Below are 17,852 nucleotides of genomic sequence, written 5' to 3' on the forward strand. Positions count from 1 at the left end.
ACGTCGGACACGACCGACACAACTTAAACGCGTACCAACATAAATGGCGTGAGCTACGGCCGAAGCTTGATCGTTTCAAAGCCTACTACGAAGCCGTTCCGAGCGGTGAGTTAAGCCACGAGAACCGGGTGGCGGTGGCGAACATTGAGTTTCGGGGCAAAGAGCGAAAGCCGTTCGACAAGCTCGCGCTTTTTGAAATACCTAACGCTCTAGTTTTTTTTTTTTTAATCGTTTTTAGGTTTTTTTATAATTTTTATGAATTATGTAATTTTTAAGAATTTAATAAAATTTTAGGCCTTTTTTTTAATGTTGTGTGTATTTTTTTAATTTTTTTTAATAAACTGCAAAGCCACGCGATTCACCCACGCCACGCCATACCCCACAGATACGTCACTCACCAGGGGAGATGGGTCGAACTCCACCCCCAACCCCCGCCCCACCATACCCATGGTCTTAGACGAAGTCTGGCTCTTGGGCAGCGTGGTATGTGGTTTCTATAAATCAAAAGATATTGCCCATAGATATTAAATTCTTATTCTTATTTCTTTTAATAATCAAACACGCACACCACATGTGCCAAAAATGGAAGCATGCGAAAACAGACTGAGCAAGTAACAATTCTGAATCCGGTGCTTCTGATGTTGACGTCCACCTAAAGCTATCCCTATCTATATTCACTCTCTAAACCCTAATTCTCCTCTCACAATCTCCTTTCTTTCTATCAGGTAATTAATTACTTTGTCTTACACCTTCCGATTCAATTCTAGGGTTTCTTTTACGATTCAATTGCTGTTTTTTGTGCGAATTTGACCAGATCTGTGTTTGTTTAACTACGATTCAAATTCTCCCTAGTTTTGTGTTTATGGATTTGAATTCGTGTTTTCTGCCGTGAATTACTGAATTTTGTTGTTTATGATGTGTTGTGAGTTATTTGCTTTTCTGTTTATCATTTGTTAGGTGTTGTTTGCAATTTGTGATTTGTACATCAAGTATAACAATCTGATTATTATATCTGCAGTTCTGCACAGTTGTTAGGTCACTAGATGTAGATTTTGTGGTAATAAGCATGGTTGTAAGGCCGAGGGTACCGACTAGGGACTAATCAGATTGGAACTTTATATGTAATTTTCAAACATATATATGCGCGCCCGCGCGCGCACACACACAATTTTTTTCAAAATCAGATTGGATTAATAAGTATACGTTTTCAAATACTTTTAAAAGATTTTGACTGATTTTGACAAATTTTGACCGTTTTTGACTCTTTGACCGATTAGGCCCGACTAGGTAAAACTTAATTGGTAAACTAGCGATTCCCAGTTAATCGGAGATTAATCCCAGTTTTTACAACAAGCAATGGAATATGACTGAGATTTCAGTATCTGACTCCAATACTGTGCTTGCCATTTCAGGCCAGCTTATATGGTCGAATATCGATTAAATTATCATTTTATATCATCATCTTGATAAACACAAGGAATACTTTGATGGGAGGTTTATTAAGCAAAAACAGCTGTAAACCAACTGAGACTTTACATGTTCCTCATGGTGAGTCTTGCAAGAGACAGAAAACGTTATCGAGCTTATGGGATGATAAGCCTCTATTGATTCCAAACCTTCCTGATGAAATTTCACTCGAAATTCTTGCTAGACTTCCGAGAATCTGCTATTTAAATGTGAAAGGTGTATCGCGAAGCTGGAAAGCTGCGGTAACAAGTTCTGAAATTTACAAGGTTAGGAGAGAATTGGGCACCACAGAAGAATGGCTCTACATTTTGACCAAAAATCATGGCGATAAACTATTTTGGCATGCATTGGACCCCGTTTCTAAAAGATGGCAAAGATTGCCACCTGTTCCTAATGTGCATTTAGAAGACGATTATAAAAGTGGGTTATCTGGTTCTCGTATGTGGAATATGGTAGGCTCAAGTATCAGAATTGCAGATGCTGTGAGGGGATGGCTTGGACGAAAGGACGGTTCAGATCAAATCCGGTTTTGTGGGTGTGCTATTGGAGCCGTGGATGGCTATCTCTACATGTTAGGAGGGTTCAACAGAGCTTCTGCCATGAACTGTGTTTGGAAGTATGATCCGGTTTCAAATTCTTGGAGTGAAGCGAATCCCATGTCTGTTGGTAGAGCTTATTGCAAAACTGGAGTGTTAAACAATAAGTTATATGTCGTTGGCGGTGTTAGCAGGGGTCGTGGCGGTTTAACACCGCTACAATCTGCAGAGGTTTATGATCCCCAAACTGGGTTATGGTCGGAAATACCAAGTATGCCGTTCTCAAAAGCACAAGTATTACCAACTGCGTTTTTAGCAGATTTGCTTAAACCGATTGCAACAGGATTGACGTCTTATAGAGGGAAACTATATGTTCCTCAGAGTTTATATTGCTGGCCTTTTTTCGTTGATGTTGGTGGTGAAGTTTACGATCCGGAAACAAATTCATGGGCGGATATGCCTACGGGTATGGGCGAAGGTTGGCCAGCTAAGCAAGCAGGAACCAAATTGAGTGTGATTGTTGATGGTGATCTATACGCGTTGGACCCTTCTAGTTCTTTAGAAAGTGCTAAAATAAAAGTTTACGATCATCAAGATGATTCTTGGAAAGTGGTTGATGGTGACATACCGATTTGTGATTTTGCTGAGTCGGAATCTCCGTATTTGCTTGCGGGTTTACTAGGGAAGCTTCATGTCATCACTAAAGATGGTAACCATAATATTGCAGTAATGCAGGCTGATAAACAAAATGATTTGATGACATCATCAGGAGAAGAAGGAGAAGGAACTTCTGAATCAGTAACAGCATCTGACCCAAACATCTGGAATGTGATTGCTGTCAGGAACTCGGGTTCCACCGAGCTTGTGAGCTGTCAAAATCTTGATATATAATCGAGTCGCGGATGATAATGCTCGGGTTTTCTGTATGCTGCTGGCTTTGCAGGTATGTTTTACTATGTGAAAAATGTTGTACATAATAAGAAACATTGTTGTACTAGTTTACTGTTATTATTTTGAGACCTTTATAAACTTTTAATTTTCTTATATATAATCTTCATATTTACTGAAAGAAATTTATTGTTCACAGTGATCTGATTTTATAAATATTTTTATTTGTATGTTACAACTATGTTTTGATACGTGTCATAATTTATGCTCATGATTTACCTCGATATTCATGGTATTGATAAGCTTAACTGGTATAAAAAATTTGTAGAATAAGAAAATTCTCGTAATTTGCAAGAATATGCCAATCTGTTTGAAAGATGAGAAATTTAAAATCAAAATGTTTGGATACGACTTATGATTAGGATACTCAGTTTTATAATGTTTAATGAATTTGTTTCTCTTCTTTTTTGATAATTAAAATTAGTAGCGTAATTGTTGACTGAGGTTTTGAGAGACGACAAATCAAAGCGGTTGAGTTGGTTGCGTTGGCTGGACCGACTAGTCCTATCGTTTATCGGTTTGGCTTTGACGGCTTAGTGGTTTAAACTGATGGTTTCTAAATTGTTATTTTCGGAGTTGTCCTAAGAATTCGGGTGTGTGGTGTGACTAGAAAAAATGGGTCCTTAAATCAAACATAAATCATATTACCTAAATATCTAATCATATGATCTACTAATCAAACATAATCAGATGCTCTTCCAACAATTAATTTTTGGCCAAAAGAAAATAAAAAGGAATTTAAGAGAAATTAGACAGGATGTTGAGACTAATTTTATGCATATTCGTTATCAAAAGAGGAAAAAACGTTTCAATAATACAATGCAAAACCAAAACAAACCACGGAAGAGAAACAAATGTTTAAATAATACAATGCAAAACACTACTTCCTAACCATACAGACATATCACGGGTCATCCTCACATCACCCTTCATTTAACCCACTTGACATAACAATAAAACAAGGGACTTTCTATTGGCACACCGAGCCACCTATCTACACATTGACAATTCAATACGGATTGTATAGGCCTATACGATTCGTATTGAATGAAGTAAAAGACATGGCAGACTGGCAGGTACAGGGGTTGTCTGACGGCTGGCCTAATACGCATCGTATAGGCCTATACGATGCGTATTAAGGCCCTGAATTTTGAAGTTTATTTTTTGGTGTGTTGTGTTTGGTTTTTGGTGTTTTGGGTTTGCTATTGATGTTTATTATTGGTCATTTTTGTTTTAATGAGTTATAAAATCTTTATTATTTTTTATCGTTAAGTATCGTATTATAGCGTATTGTGGCGTATCGTATCACATTTCTAATTTAATATCGTATTATAGTGTATCGTTGAACATTCGAGAAGAAATCGCAGGCTGATACATAAAAATACATATAACGAGTTATCATCTTCAGAATCAGACGAAGCTTACAAACACTCAGAAAATCACCAAAATGATATTGAAATTTGTGAGCCTTCACATTATTTTGGAAAACATGAAAGAAGACCACCTCACGAAACAAGGTTTCATAATCATGGGAAACGAAACAATTTAATCTTGGAAGAGATCGAAGATTTGGGTACAACTTCAAGTCATGAAGATCACTCTACAGGAGTTGATCATGACGTCTGTAATAAAACGAAACATAATCCTAGATTGTCTAGAGAAAACGTATTATAGCGTATCGTGGCGTATCGTATCACATTTTTAATTTAATATCGTATTATAGCGTATCGCTGAACCTTCCGGAAGAAATCGCAGGCTGATACATAAAAATACATATAACGAGTTATCGTCTTCAGAATCAGACGAAGGTTACAAACACTCAGAAAATCACCAAAATGATATTGAAATTTATGAGCCTTCAAATTATTTTGGGAAATATGAAAGAAGACCACCTCACGAAACGAGGTTTCGTAATCATGGGAAACGAAGAAGTTTGATATTAGAAGAGATCGAATATTTGGGTACAACTTCAAGTCATGAAGATCACTCTGCAGGAGTTGATCATGACGACTGTAATTAAATTTTGGTTTATTTTTGTGATGAACAGCCACCACCAATACCAGTTTGTTACCAGTGTGGTTGTCGTGAGCCTGAGGAACTTTTAATAAGGTGTCACAGTTGTCAAATTCGTTGTGTGCATTCATATTGTTATTGGTGTTTATTATTGGTTATTTTTGTTTTAATGAGTTTTAAAATCTTTATTATTTTTATATCGTTAAGTATCGTATTATAACGTATCGTATCACATTTTTAACTTAATATCGTATTATAGCTTATCGTGGCGTATTGTATCAACCTGAATTTATACCGACATATACATAAATATACGCACGTAAAAAATGATTATATAGATTTTAGAAAGTTAAAGGACTGTAAGTGTAAATACTAAATGTTGAAGGTTAAAAACTAAAATAAGAAAACACTTACTAAAAACGAAAAACAAAGAAAAATTATAATTGTAAACTATATAGATAGAATATAGAAGGGTAAATTATTTTTTGAGTCCCTGTGTTGTATGTGTTTTAACTAGTTGAGTCCAAAAGCAAAAGGTTTAACAACCTGAGTTCTCATAAGCATTTTCTTTAACCATTTGAGTCCAAATTTCTAACCCAGTTAGAATTTTGTTGTTAAGTTTTGTTAAATGACCAAATTACCCCTATAATTAAAAAATAAAAATAAAAAAACCACATGTTCTTCACAAGATCAGGCACACCCAGTTCATTTCTTCAAACACCCATCAACAACAAACACAAAAAGATCATACATTTAGACCCACATCTAACTTTCTTGAACAAAATCAAACAAAATCTGCAAAAAGGTTCAAACTTTACCACAAAGAACAGCACCACATCCACACATTGATAAACAGCATAATTAGTAACCTCAGGGAGCAGATTCTCACACTTGGGGCAACGAACTAATCGAACTTTTGCTGGACTTTCAGACATTTTTCCTCAAATTTACACAGATTGTTGGTTCTTTTGCAGAAATTATTGTTAACCCAGTTGGGTATGAAACAAGAAGAAAGAGATATATTGTAACTTTATGTTAAAAAGATTCTGATTTGAGAAATTATAGATGAAATGAGAAGAATTCCATGAAATTGCAGAAAAGAGAAATTGGGAGTTTTGTGAAGTAAATAGGATAAATCCAAGGGGAAAGGACGAAGAACATCACCACATCCACCACTGCCGTCGAAACCCTAACCCCACACACCACCGTCTGATCCACACCCCAACCAACCAGATCCATCCGACAACGCCACCCTTGCCGCAGATCCCTTTGACACCGACACCACAAGCCGGAGACGTCGTTGTAGCCGCTGGGACACACCACCCGCAGATACCTCGATGATGAAGAAACCATTCACCCAACAAAAACCCACAAGCAATCTCATGGATACGATAATCTCGATCATGGATTTGGGTTTCTTGATCTTTCGTTGGTCTTCGTTGATCAATCCGACAACAACTGACGGTGACTAGTGGCGTTGATCGATCTTTCGTTACTCAGATTCAAGTTCCCTAACCCACACCGGTGGCTGACGGTAGAGGTGGTGGTGCTTGACGGTGTGGAAGGCAATGGAGGTACAGTTTGCAGGCGGTGACTGGTGGTTGACGGTCAATGGAAGGTGGTGATAGTGGTGGAGGTGCAGTGGGGATGGTGGTGGTGCGGTGGTGTTAGTCGTGGTGGAAGTAGGGGTAGAGAGAGAGAGAGGGAGGAGGGATGGACTGTGAAATGTTTGTGTGTAGGTGTATGTATAACAATATATATAATTTATTTTATATATAATATTAAAATATTTATGCACTAGGTTATAACCCCGTGTATTACACGGGTTGAATAAGGTGCTGTTTGTTTTTGCAGACATAAATTGTCTGCAAGCTGATTTCATCTGTTTTTATGTCTGCAACTGAAGATGTGGTATGAAGATCTGCAAGCTGAAAATATAAGACTGTTTGTTTTTATAAGTTGATACCGGTCTGAAGCGCATCAAACAAAGACGAAACATTCACATTCAGCTTCGATCCAGTGGAGGAGAAGAGGGAGGTCGGAGAAGGAGCTGGTCACCGGAGGAGGAAGGAGGTCGCCGGAGGAGGAGGGAGGTCGGAGAAAAGGTAGGTCACCGGAGGAGGTAGGTCACCGGAGGAGAAGAGGGAGGTCGTCGGAGGAGGAGGTAGGTCGCCAGAGGAGAAGAGGGATGTCGGAGAAGGAGGAGGAGCGGCGGTGGGAGGGGCTGATGTTTGAGGGAGGAGAAGAGGGAGGTGTGAAGATGTTTTAAGAAATGAGTCCATAACTTATTTTTTAAGATGAAAAAAGCTGAGTTCAGATCTGTTTGAAAAAAAAAATCAAACAATCTTCAAGGGTAACATCTGCGCGCCTGCAGACATCAGCCCCCTTGAAGATGTTTGAAGAAAAAACAAACACCCCCTAAATAAATTTTATATACTAAATAATAAAACAATATATCTTTAAAAACCTCCTTTATTGCACGGGTTGAATAAATATCACTTTTAAATATTAAGTAATAAAGAATATATTTATAAGAACCATATTGTACGGGTTGAATAAATGTAATTTAATATACCAAATAATAAAAAAAGTTATATCTTTAAAAGCACGTGTATTGCACAGATTGAATAAATAGAATATTGTTTACCAAATGATAAAGAAAGTTACATCTTTAAAAACCCCTGTGTATTACATGGCTTGAATAAATATAATTTTATATACCAAATAAAGAAAATTATATTTTAAAAAACTAATGAATATACTCGGTACGCGACATACATGGTGATTGCGGAGATGATTATTGAAAAGAAGAAACAATGGTCAAACATGCTATTCAAGAAGCAAATAATCAGCCATTTGAGTGATAAAATATAAATTTTATTTAAAAAAAACCCGTAATTATATTTAAAAAACCCGTAATAAATATAATTTTATATACAAAGTAATATTGAAAGTTATATACAATTTATTAAAAATTATGTAATAAAATCGATATAATAATTTTTTAATAGTGAAAATAAAAATAAATAATATGTTAATAAAAAGTTTGGTTTTGGTGATAAATAATTTGGTTATTTAAAATATCTTAAATTAATAATAGAGTAAACTACTAAAATGGTCACTAATGTTTGGTCACTTTTGCCACTTCTGGACCCCATGTGGTTTCAATTTTGTTGTCTTTCATTCAAAAGCAAAATCTAAAATCTAACCATTTTGTCCTTCATTAAAAGAGAGGAAAAAGACAAAAAAAAACTGAATGTTAACTGAAAAATCTAACCATATTGTGATTTTGGATGAAAATGGCAACAAAATTGAAACCACACGGACCCAGATTCAAAAGGTTTGAGTTTTGGACTAAAGTGGCAAAAGTGACCAAACCTCAGGGACCATTTTGACAGTTTACTTATTAATAATATTTAGTAGGAGAGTTATCTATAATTAATTAGAAGAGATTAAACTAAATAATAATTATCCATAAAATATTAAATTAAATAATATTTAGTATAAGAGTTATCTATAACTAATTAGAAGATATTAAACTAAAACAATAATTATCCATAAGACATGGTCTAATATGATGACAAGTGTCCCTAAAGTGGTTTCTTTTATTATATAGTATTAGCGGTAAGACCTGTGTGCAAACACGGGTCGTTTCTTAGAAAACCATGCATACCAGATTTTATTAGTCGATGAGTGTTGGTTGAAGAACATGAACCATAATATTGGGATCTCTAGTTGTTTAATCAAAATGTAACACAGATTTAATTAATCCAAAGAAGTCGTACAATCCAAACAATAATAAACAAAACCATTATTAATACAAGAGTATACAAATTGAACCCATTTTGGATAAGCCGATTCCATGTAATTTTTGAATTGAACAAATTGTGTAACACTATTCGGATTAGCTGATGTGTCATATTACATAATCAAAGACTAATAATCACTAACTTTAAAACTTACACATAAACTACGAGAACGATTTCATAAATGAAAAGTTAATAAATATACACCACATTTTTTGATTACTAACTTAGGCTTCAGTATATCTTTTTCTAACCTCTAAGGTGCCCTCTCTCCACTCATAACCTCGAAAACCTGTAATGAAGAACGACTATGGCTTAGCAAAATGTCACGAATATTCCAAAAGAAGATGTATACAAATCGAAAAAAATAACAGGACAAGAGAAGAAACTTGAACATCAAAGCGACAACTACTTCAAAAATCATAGTTTTCTAAATATAACATGCATATGGCATTATAAAGATCCCAAATTTTCAACGCAAATAACTTAGGCTACGATTGTGTTACAGGGCACTCCGAGAATGTTGTGCATCAAGAGCACTATTCATCCAGTTACCGTCACGCGCCGCTACTGCCTTACTCTTCTGCCAACTCGCCAAGTTTCTGATTTCTGTTCCAGATGCCGCCGGATTCGTTCTACAGAATCCAACCAGCCCTATTTCGGCTGTTTCTGTTGTTAGACCTATCGTTTTCGAAATCTAGAAACGCTACTGCCTAACCAGTTGTTGTTCCTATTCTGTTTATCACTGTTGTCCAAGGATCAGCCAGCCAGCCGTTAACTAATTGTTCCTGTCTAGACCTGTTGCCAGATTCTGTTACACCTGCCGCCCAGATAGTTCACCATTGCTACCACTGCCAGAAGCTCTAGCCATCTGCTCTAGATTTTTCTATTCCAGCTTTGCCGTTGTTGCTCCTGTTCTATATAACACTCCCAGAACCACTGCTTGTTGTTTGCTCTTCCAGAACTGATGTCGTGGCTCGTTTTCTGTCTAACTACCACGTTACCAGCCACTGCTGTTCTTGTTCCGGTTTCTTGCAAGTTTAAGTTCCAGTCCTTAGTTATTTCCAAGTGTTATAGTCCATGTCCTTCTTTAAGGTCCTAGATTCCAGTATTTTTTTATCACTGGGTGAAATTCCCAAATATCAAAATCCGGTAACATGCAATGCACAAGTTTGAATCTTGCGCCACTATGAGTTCTATTAACAACTATGTGTAGGACAGTAGTAAATGAGACCTGGTTTACCTCATTATTTCAAATAGATCAATATCCTTAAGTTCTAGGCCTACTGACTTCACAGCTGCTGGAATTGCAACAGCGGAACCAACGCCCATAATAGCGGGTTCCACACCAACAGCTTCGAAACTCTTGGATGACGTATCATTGAAAACTTGTACTTGTAAGAAGCATATATATCCTATGAAAATGAAACATCTGATCTGAAAGTTATTTAGGGTCAAAATTATGAACAACGTTAAATTTGTCTATTAACAACTGTAAGTTGCCGGTAGAAAGTCAACCAACTAATTTTTAGAGTCCAAAGGTCAAACATACCTGAATACACCAAGAATTGGAAGACCTTTCATTAGAGCCACACTTCTTTTCATGAAACTCCTGGATGATGTATCATTGTAAACTGGTACTCAGTAAGAAGCATATATATCCTATGAAAATGAAACATCTGATCTGAAAGTTATTTAGGGTCAAAATTATGAGCAACGTTAAATTTGTCTATTAGCAACTGTAAGTTGCCGGTAGAAAGTCAACCAACTAATTTTTAGAGTCCAAAGGTCAAACATACCTGAATACACCAAGAATTGGAAGACCTTTCATTAGAGCCACACTTCTTTTCATGAAGAGAACTGTAGCAACACCGTCGCTAATCTAACTTGCGGTCCCTGTTCGGGAAAAAAATTATTCAAGGGTTTTAATGAGTCAAAATTCCTTAATCCTCATATCATGATTTAAATCACTTAGTTTTTCTTGTATATATATATATATATATATATATATATATATATATATATATATAGAGGCCGGTTATCATACAATATGCCTAATCGTACATTACGTACGTTATAACAACAACCGTCAGATCATCTCAATTAACCCTGTGCTTAACTATTAAATTAATCATATATATATATATATATATATATATATATATATATATATGAAACCGCCAAGGTTAAAATCTTCCATTACGAAATCAACAAACCCTGATAATCAGCAAACAAAACCTCAAAATCATACCGTAATATTCTTAATCAAAACCGTATTCGAAAATGGAATAAGTAATCAAAAATCGATCGATTCTTATTCACCAAATCCTCCTGCGAATTAAACTTCTGCTGAATTTGGAAGTTCAGAACTGAAACAAAATCTAGGGGTGTGAATTTCTGACACGACCCGAAAACCCGACACGAACCTAACACGAAATTCGCGGGTTTAGGTTTAGTCAAACGGGTTCGGGTCAGTTTCAGGTTGAACCCGCGAACCCGTTTAGGTTAACGGGTCGGGTTCGGGTTAACCTGGTCGGGTTGGCGGGTTGACCCGTTTAACACATTTATACTATATTATATATTTTTTACAATATATTTTATATCATAAATTAAATGGGGTGTATATTTTATGCCATGATTATAACTTAAAAGGAGAAATTAACATAGATTTTATAATTTAAATATGATATTATTATATACATTTGTGTTTTTTAAGTAAATATTAATTTTAATATATTAATTTCGGAAAAAAAATTAAAAAAAATCGGGTTAAACGGGTCGTGTTCGGGTCAACCCACGAAACTTCGGGTCGTGTTCGGGTTTATATGTATGATATGATTTTCGGGTTCGGGTTGGGTTCGGGTCGGGTTGAACCCGCCAACCCCCGAACACGACCCGTTTAACACCCCTAACAAAATCCTCAGACTATAGAAGAAGATGATGCAGGGTGAAAATAAAAAAAAAATATGGGAAATACATTTCAAATGTGCGAAAAACACTTCAGACAAAAAGAAAGGTTGTGGTTTTTGAAAAGTTTGCGAATTCATATAACATTATATGCGAAAAAACAATTAAGATGTCATATGATGTGCGAATTATTGACTATACACATGCAATTTCAATAAAAAGTTAATAATCTTTAAAATTTCTTATGGTTTGCGAATTCATGCTTTTGCACTTGCGAATTCAGAAAAAAGTTAATTATTTTTTAGATTTCTTAAAGTTTGCGATATTGTTTTCGATTCAAATGCGATTTTGAGTAAAACATTACTAATACTTCCAAATTACTTTGTCCTAAAAAATGCAAAAAAAAAAAAGAATTATGAATTAATAACTAAAATAGAACTATTTTATATAAAAAAAAACCCAATTTATTACCGATGTGACTGTAAGTTGACATGTAATAATAATTTTACAATAAATACTACTCAACTTACCACCCTACCTACATAATAAATTTACTATTTTAATATAAAAAACACAGATATAACCACCTTCCATATTAAGACATAGAACACGAAAAAAACACACACAACAGACCAACAAAAATGGCATCTGAAGATTCAGAAAAAAATAAAAAACATTGCAATAAAAGAGCTATTGTCAACTCGCACGTTGACAGAAATAAGCACAGATGTCAACTCTTCTCATCTGGTTCTTGATGTGCAGGGGAAAATTCTTGAAGAAATAAAGAAAAATCAAGAGATGTGGGAGAGACTACTTGAAGAACCACCATCAAGCTTCAGAGACAAAGCTTTGAAACACATAAAGGAGCAATCTCGAGCTGATGACTTAGCCTTCTCTTTCCTGAAAGATGCTCTAAACACTGTGAAGGAGAAGATGTAGTTCAGCTCTGCTGAACGTGACAAAATCTTTGCTTCAAGTAACTAAATTTCTGTTTAATCGTTTTATGGTTGTAGCTGTGTTAGACAATAACAACTATTTTGTATTTTGGGTATATTTTTTAAACAAATCTTATGCTTTATTATAATATAAAATCGCATGAATGATTTAGAAATCTTGGCCACAAAAAAAAACAAGATAACTCAAAATCGCATGTATTAAAAGTAAAATCGCATGTGAAAAATGATATACACAGATGAATATAAAATCGCATGTGTTTCGTAATTCGCATTTACATTTAAAAAAAATTACTCATCCTCATCGTCTTCTGAAAGCTCCTCCCACGTATCTTCTTCTTTAGATCCATCATCACTACTACCACTGTAATCTTCAAACTCATCTTCCTCTTCGTCGTCTTCGACCTCGTTATCTTTGTCTCTGGGAACATTTTCAATCTGGACTCCCTTCATCTTCTTTTTTTGTTGTTTACCTTTTTGTTTGGCTTTAAGAATCTCGCAAGTCCGAATATCATGCCCTTTTTCATTGCATACACTACATGTCCTTGACCTTTTTCCTTTGCGGCTGATCATTTGTTCCTTCTTGGATTTAATCCTTTTATGCGAGCCACGACCTTTGTTTCTTATACCAGCCGGCACACGGACAGTAGGAGGAGCATTAGTAACTGGTTGTTGATAACCAATCAACTTTGAAAATCGGTCAAGTTTTGAATCAAGTTGCTTGGTTATACGACTCTGATCAACTCTCTCTTTAAGCTGCATCATTTGATCCCTCACTAAAACAAGTTGATCAAGGTCGGAAATCAAATTGCTAACCAAATACTCCCCTGTATGGATGATTTCGCGAGCAATATGTTTAACCTTGTATTGCACATCCTTACCACCCACATTCAGATTGTACTTCACATTTAACTCATTCGGCACCACATCCTTCGTCCATCTCTTCATAAAATATTTGTTTGGTATTTCTTTAACACCAAACATCTTGAAAAGAAAATAGATGTGTTTGCATAGTAGCCCATACTGATCAAAACGCAAGCAACTACATTGTGCAGTTACATCATTTTCAAGATTCTTAAACCACACCTAGGAAAGCCAATATATATATATATATATATTAAAAATTAAAATCACATGTGTAACATAACAATTTCGCATGTCTAAAAATCATTTAAATGAATAAAATTTAAAATCGCATGAGTATATCAAAATCGCATATTACAAAATCATGATCTGAAAAACTGAAATTCGCATATAAGTTATCAAAAATTGCATGTTTGAAATATATATGCTATAATACCTCCAATAAACCATCTCCATGGGCTTTAAAGTCCTTCAACAATATCCTGATCTGTGGACCCTCTACTTTGGTGTCCATCGGCAGACATTCAGAAATTGTTCCATAAATCTCTATGCTGATCAATGAATATAGACCTGGTGTATATCTTAGCATCATCTTTTTCCAATCTAGTTTCACTCCAATCATCAGGCTCAGTATATCTTGAAATATGATCATTCTTTCTATGATTGAACCTTTGGACATCTATTGCACCATCAAAATAATTCATAAACTCTACGAGAGAGAGTTGTGAATTTGACACCTGGCAAAAAAATGGTTCTCACTCTCTGATCTTGAAGTTGTTCTCATAAGTCCAGACATTGGGTTGTGCCGGTAAAAAGCCGGAATCCACATGTTTCTCATCGAAAACATATCATCAACCCATTTGTTTTCAGTGAGACCGAACTCAATCATTACCAACTTTCACTGTCTCTCGAATTCTTCGGGCTCAATGGAATCAGTCCATACGATGTCGCACATCCTCCTTTTAAACTCATCGTTATTGCACAACTCTTGTCCAACCTATAACAATAGATGCTTTTTATATCACCCTATAAAAAGAAACGCTAACGAAAGACAATATAGACTCCTATACCTTATCTGCCACTTTTTTCATTATGTGCCACATGCACAATCTGTGTCTGCTGTTAGGGAAAACCTCCTCAATAGCCTGTGCAGGGTCTTGGTCCGTCACTACAACCTTTAGCTGCCGACCAAATGACTTTAAGAATGAATTCAAAAGCCATTTATATGATTCAATGCTCTCCGATGCCAACAACCCAGCTCCAAGTGTAACATTTCGACAGTGGTTGTCAATGCCAGTGAACGGAACAAATACCATCTTGTACCTGAACAAACACATGCGAAAACACAATGAAAACATGCGAAATTGACCAAAAAAAACATGCGAAAACAACAGTATAACATGCGATATATTCAACACCACCTCTTCAATGTCTACACATGCGATATTACAAGTTCAGGAAGTCATATAACATGCGAAAATTAGTAAAAAACATGTTTGTCTCGAAACACTTACCTGTTTGTCTTGAAAGTTGCATCAAACGATATCACATCCCCAAACTCCATATAGTTAAGCTTGCATAAACCATCAGCCCAGAACAACCCAGTTAACCGTTTGTCATCATCAACAGAGTATTCAAACAAATAATCAGCTAAATACTGTTTTTTGTCAGTCATCCTATTAATCACCATGTCAGCGTCATATTCTCCTATATAGTTGTTAATTCGCTTCCTAAAATTTTTGCAATCATCAACCGTGGCACCAACGTTCTCGAAACCACCATAACGTTTCCTCATTATATGGAAAGCTTTGACAGGACCAAGGTTTAAAGTGCCTAATTCCCATACCATCTCCTCCTGGACATCTGACAATTGTCTGTAAGCTGGCAGCATGTGAATATCATCTTGACAAACAAACTTATGATTATGCCCATAAACAAATCTCTTTACTGTATATAATCTACCATCCACAGTGCAAATCATAAGTTGAGCTTTGCATCCAATTCTAATAGTCCCCTGTTCCTTGTTTTGAATTGCTTTCTTGACTTCGAATAACGATCGTCAATACACAGTGGCTTATGTCCCTCTTTAGAACAAACAAAATACTTAGTTTTGATTATACCACCACTGTGTACTTCACCACCTTTCCGAATAGAAAAACCAGCTAACTTAGCATATGATTGGTAAAACGCATATGCTTGTTCAATAGAGATAAATTGCATTCCAACCACAGGTGTAGCTGATGCTTGAACCTCCGGAGTGTAAACCCTTTCATCTAAATGAATCAAATCAGAAAAACAAAAAAACATGCGAATTATCGGACTAGTTACATGCGATATATTAATAACAGCATAATTTCATCGTAAAGAACACCAACACATGCGAAATGTATGAACAAAAACATGCGAAGTTGATGATTTTGATTAATCTGTTTTATATATGCGATTTATTATACCATAACATGCGAAATGCTTAAAGAAAATAAACATCAAATGCAAATTGAAAGACTCATAACATGCGAATTTGTACATGTTGCTTTCATGTCAAAAATATAATCAACATTCAAACTTCAAAAACAGTTACAACAATGTAAAATCAGTGGTACGATTAAACAAAAAAAAATATACGAACAATTTATAGATCTGAATTAACATAATTACCATTAGAACAATCGTTTACATCACTTGAACTTGCAATTGGATTTGGATTTGCAGGTCGCGGATTTAAGACATCCTCAATGGAAACTCTCTGATATGCAGATAATTGAGCATGATCACCGATCGGTCGACTTTCTTCAACATCAACATTTGCTCGTCCAGTGCTGCTCTGTTGATCCATCGAAAAAAAAACAATTGAATGAAACCCTAACACAGAAGAACGAAAACTGCAGTTTGAGAATTATGAAAAATTTGAAACTGATTCGAATGATAATTACCAGGATATTAGTGTAATGAACTTCTCGCTCGCTGATTGAATGAAGAGACGATTTGCCCTCAGATGATTGAATTAATTGCCTGATTTAACCTTATTTAAGAAAAAACAAATCAGGACACGTGTATGGCTAATATTGTCGTGTATGTAATGTACGATTAGGTTATTTTTACCATACTCTTTACCTATATATATATATATATATATATATATATATGTACCGTTGGACACAAGGATATTAAATACAGAACCAATTTAAGTAGAGAATTGCGAGAACCATATAACAGTTATACCTATTACTGTAACTATGATATCTAAAGCGGTTATGTAACCGCATTACAACTCCACTATATCTTACGCGCACAACAATGTATAAGTGCTTATGTAGTTCTCGAAGCTATCTACTTTCAAATTGATTTTATATTAAACACGCCTCTGTATGTACAAATATTAAATGTATGTATACCTGCTGTTGTTGTACCGTCTTTTTTGAATGATGGTTTCAGTTTCGCTAGATCAGCCATATTCATGTTTGGCCTAATACCATCATCTACTAATATTATTACCGGCTTCTCCTCTCTTGTTTTTGGGTCAACAATCCACAAAGAGATCCATTTGACTTTCTTAGGTCAAGTTTGACTAATATCATTCGTAACATCGATGTGAATTAAGATTACATTAAACTTAGTGGTAAATACTCTAACCAGAAAATGTTAATGTTCAATTTGCAACAAAATTTATATCAATTTCATCATAATATGGCTTGAATTTTAAAAGTCAATGCACCTTGGTATAAACAGGGACAATCTGGTCTTTGAATAAAACTACTGATGCTGATGCCGGGTTTATTGATGCTGATGTCGGCAGTGTATTTAGTTATTTTACCAGAAGAGGTCTCGTAAGCATCCTCTACACCAATAACAAAAGTCGGAGCACCTATTGTAGCTGATACGTCAATTGTCATGGTTTCACTTAAAGCAATTGCTGATGTCAAAGAAGCATGGTAATGAAAGTATTGAACCTCAACCTACACAATATTATTAACACACATTATTGCACCCAAAAGAAAATGAATAAACAAATTCAAAATATAACACTATCAAGTACCAACAAACCTAACAAAAACTAACAAAACTCTGTTTAAACTAACAAAACTATGTTTAAAAGAGTAAACCACTCTTTTAGTAGTTTAAAAGTGGTTTCAAAACTCTGCTTTAACCCAACAGTGGTTTCAAACACTGTTTTATTTTCTAACATATGTTTTAACCCAAAACACTGTTTCTAACATCTGTTTTAAACCAAAACAGTGGTTTCACTTTATATAGGTCCACAAAACACTGTTTAACCCAACGGTGGTTTGAAACATCTATTTTCATCCATCTGTTGACTTAAAGTAAACAGATGTATCAACCACTGTTTTATTTTCTAA

General features: G+C 35.3%; 1 protein-coding gene across 2 annotated transcripts; it reads left to right on the forward strand.

Annotated features, from left to right (window-relative positions):
• Positions 1-539: 539 nt before the first annotated feature.
• LOC110928981 (F-box/kelch-repeat protein At1g22040) lies at positions 540-3,109 on the forward strand. 2 transcript variants are annotated; one of them, XM_022172058.2, is made up of 2 exons: positions 540-725; positions 1,413-3,109. In XM_022172058.2, the coding sequence occupies exon 2, from the start codon at positions 1,488-1,490 to the stop codon at positions 2,892-2,894; it is 1,407 nt and encodes a 468-aa protein (XP_022027750.1). In that variant the 5' UTR covers positions 540-725; positions 1,413-1,487; the 3' UTR covers positions 2,895-3,109. The 2 variants fall into 2 exon arrangements, with proteins under 2 accessions (XP_022027750.1, XP_035844197.1); XM_035988304.1 differs by having other exon boundaries at positions 548-725; positions 1,278-3,109.
• Positions 3,110-17,852: the final 14,743 nt, after the last annotated feature.

The sequence above is a fragment of the Helianthus annuus genome, chromosome 3 (genome assembly GCF_002127325.2).
Source record: "Helianthus annuus cultivar XRQ/B chromosome 3, HanXRQr2.0-SUNRISE, whole genome shotgun sequence".
NCBI lineage: Eukaryota > Viridiplantae > Streptophyta > Magnoliopsida > Asterales > Asteraceae > Helianthus > Helianthus annuus.

Coding starts and splice junctions, on each gene's coding strand:
- LOC110928981 (XM_022172058.2), top strand. CDS start 1,488: ATGGGAGGTTTATTAAGCAAAAACAGCTGTAAACCAACTGAGACTTTA.